This window comes from Lepisma saccharinum, chromosome 20, assembly GCF_977018435.1.
Source record: "Lepisma saccharinum chromosome 20, izLepSacc3.1, whole genome shotgun sequence".
Lineage (NCBI taxonomy): Eukaryota > Metazoa > Arthropoda > Insecta > Zygentoma > Lepismatidae > Lepisma > Lepisma saccharinum.
Window position 1 is genome coordinate 21,918,976 of NC_139248.1, and position 2,225 is coordinate 21,921,200.

General features: G+C 42.9%; 1 protein-coding gene across 1 annotated transcript; it reads left to right on the forward strand.

Annotated features, from left to right (window-relative positions):
* The first annotated feature begins 793 nt into the window (after positions 1-793).
* Positions 794-1,711, forward strand: LOC146003377 (uncharacterized). Its single transcript, XM_083141658.1, has one exon. It carries the CDS (start codon positions 794-796, stop codon positions 1,709-1,711), a length of 918 nt encoding a protein of 305 aa, XP_082997784.1.
* The last annotated feature ends 514 nt before the right edge of the window (positions 1,712-2,225 follow it).

Sequence of the window (2,225 nt, forward strand, 5' to 3'; positions counted from 1 at the left end):
AACTATATACAGGGTGATATTTGTAAGGGGAATGGGGGGATTTCCTCCCCTCTGGGTACTTGTGTCCCCCTCTGCTTGCTAAATTTTATCCATGGGGGATATGTTATATGGCTTGAAGTCATTATCTCATTCTGTCCCTGGACAGTCAGTGGTATTTCCCCCCACTGGAAATTTCTTAAATACCACACTGACTATATATGTAACAATGGGGTAGGTATATTAGTTGTTAGTTATACACGTTCGTGGCGCCAAAGTTGTATAGCGCAGTGTAGCCAACCAATGAAAGAAATATCGGCTTTTGGGGATTTTACGATCGTTACGATTCTCTTCCACTTCACCATTCTCTGAAATAATCCCATCTCCCACCACCAAGCCAGAAAAGACAAAACAATGGAGAAGAAAAGTTGGAGCATGTCATTTAACATCTGACGAGCATACGCCTGTAGGGAAGAAAATGAAAAAACGACAGCAAACTAAGAAAGTCGGTAACGATGAAGAAAATATCCCTTGCGGATTTTGCGGTCAGTTGTACTACTCCAACGAAAGTGCCGTTAAAGGTGACACTTGGTTTCATGAAATATGTGTCGGGGCTTTTGGAAAGAAAAAAATCATTTGTGGAAAATGTATCTAGACATGTGATTTTGCAAGTGATCAGAATAGCCCCGTCAATGATCAGAATTACCCCGTAGTTTTGGAAAATCTTGCAATGTGTAGTGTTTTAGTTTTTCCATTTTTACAACTATCAGAAATATAAACATATAATTTTAAATTGTGCACTTTCGTAGCCAAAAGAATGCCGTTCCTGGATATTCTCATCAAACGCAAGCCAGACGGATCCTTGGGACACAGTGCATACCGGAAACCGACTCACAGCGATTTATATCTCAATGCCAGCAGTGTTCACCAACCGTCTCAACGAGCTACAGTACTTTCTATTTTATTTCACTGGGCCATCTCCATCAGCGACGCGGAGCATCTATCAGAAGAAATACAGCATCTTCGCATGACTTTCAAACTGAACGGGTACTCGGAACTCAACATCAACAAAACATTAAAACGAGTACTGTCCAAGAAGACCAGCACATCGGGGAATCCGGACACATCGGGGAATCCGGACACACCAGGGAATCCGGACACATCAGGGGACACGGACAAAGCTGACCAGAAGATAGCCATCCTTTCTTACACCGGAAATCTCTCCGGAGTAATAAGCCGAATCCTCAAGAAGCATAACATAAAAACTATTCACAAACCACCTCCGAAGATCAGAAGCCTACTACGTAACCCCAAGGACGAGTTAGGACTCAAATCACCGGGAGTCTACCGGATTACCTGTAAATGCGGGAAAGCATACATTGGGCAAACGGGTAGGACAATAGAACGGCGCTGTAAAGAACACCAAAGCAACATCAAGTACTTCCACCCTGAAAAGTTGGGACTAGCAGAACATTCAATCAACGAGGGACATAGACCAGATTTCAGCAACACAAAAATCATAGCCAAAACTTCGAACTACTGGGACCGCATTATCAAGGAAGCAATAGCCATTCATGAGGAAAAATATAATCTTAATCGCGACACGGGGCTCGAACTGGACCCAGCTTGGTTAGAGTTAGTTAACAAGAAGCGCACACCCAGCAGACGCGCCACCCGATTGGTCCGACATCTTCACCGGGATCCCCCCTCCACGAACCTATATTCACCGGGATGACGCTCAGATCTAACGCTCATGAATCAGTGATCGGTTAGTTCGTATGAACTTTCCAGCCTGATCATTACCAGTGTAACTACCAGTGGTAGTTCATTGAACTCTCCAGCCTAATTATTGCCTATTTTTGTGGGAGCAGGAAAAGATTTATTATCCATTTTGCTTTGAGAGAAGTTTGCAGCCTGAATTACTTTCTTCTCCTACATGTTGATACTTTAACACATGACACTACTCTATGCGGTTCTTGATTGTAATTTGTTTTAGCCAACCAATCAGGTATAGCCTTACAAATTAATTTCGGATCAGTTGAACGGAATCTTCTGAACTTCGTTTTTCGTTGGTGCAATGTAAATCTTTAAACTAAGTTAATTTAGAGTGGATTAAAATTGATCTCGTTCATCTGAACTTCAAAATAATCGGCGTTGGTGCACACGGCCATTAGTGTATCGTCTTCAACGCAGTTCAGGGTCGTTTCTGGCAGGTTGCGTCTAGTACAGAAGCAAGTAGCGAACGGTGT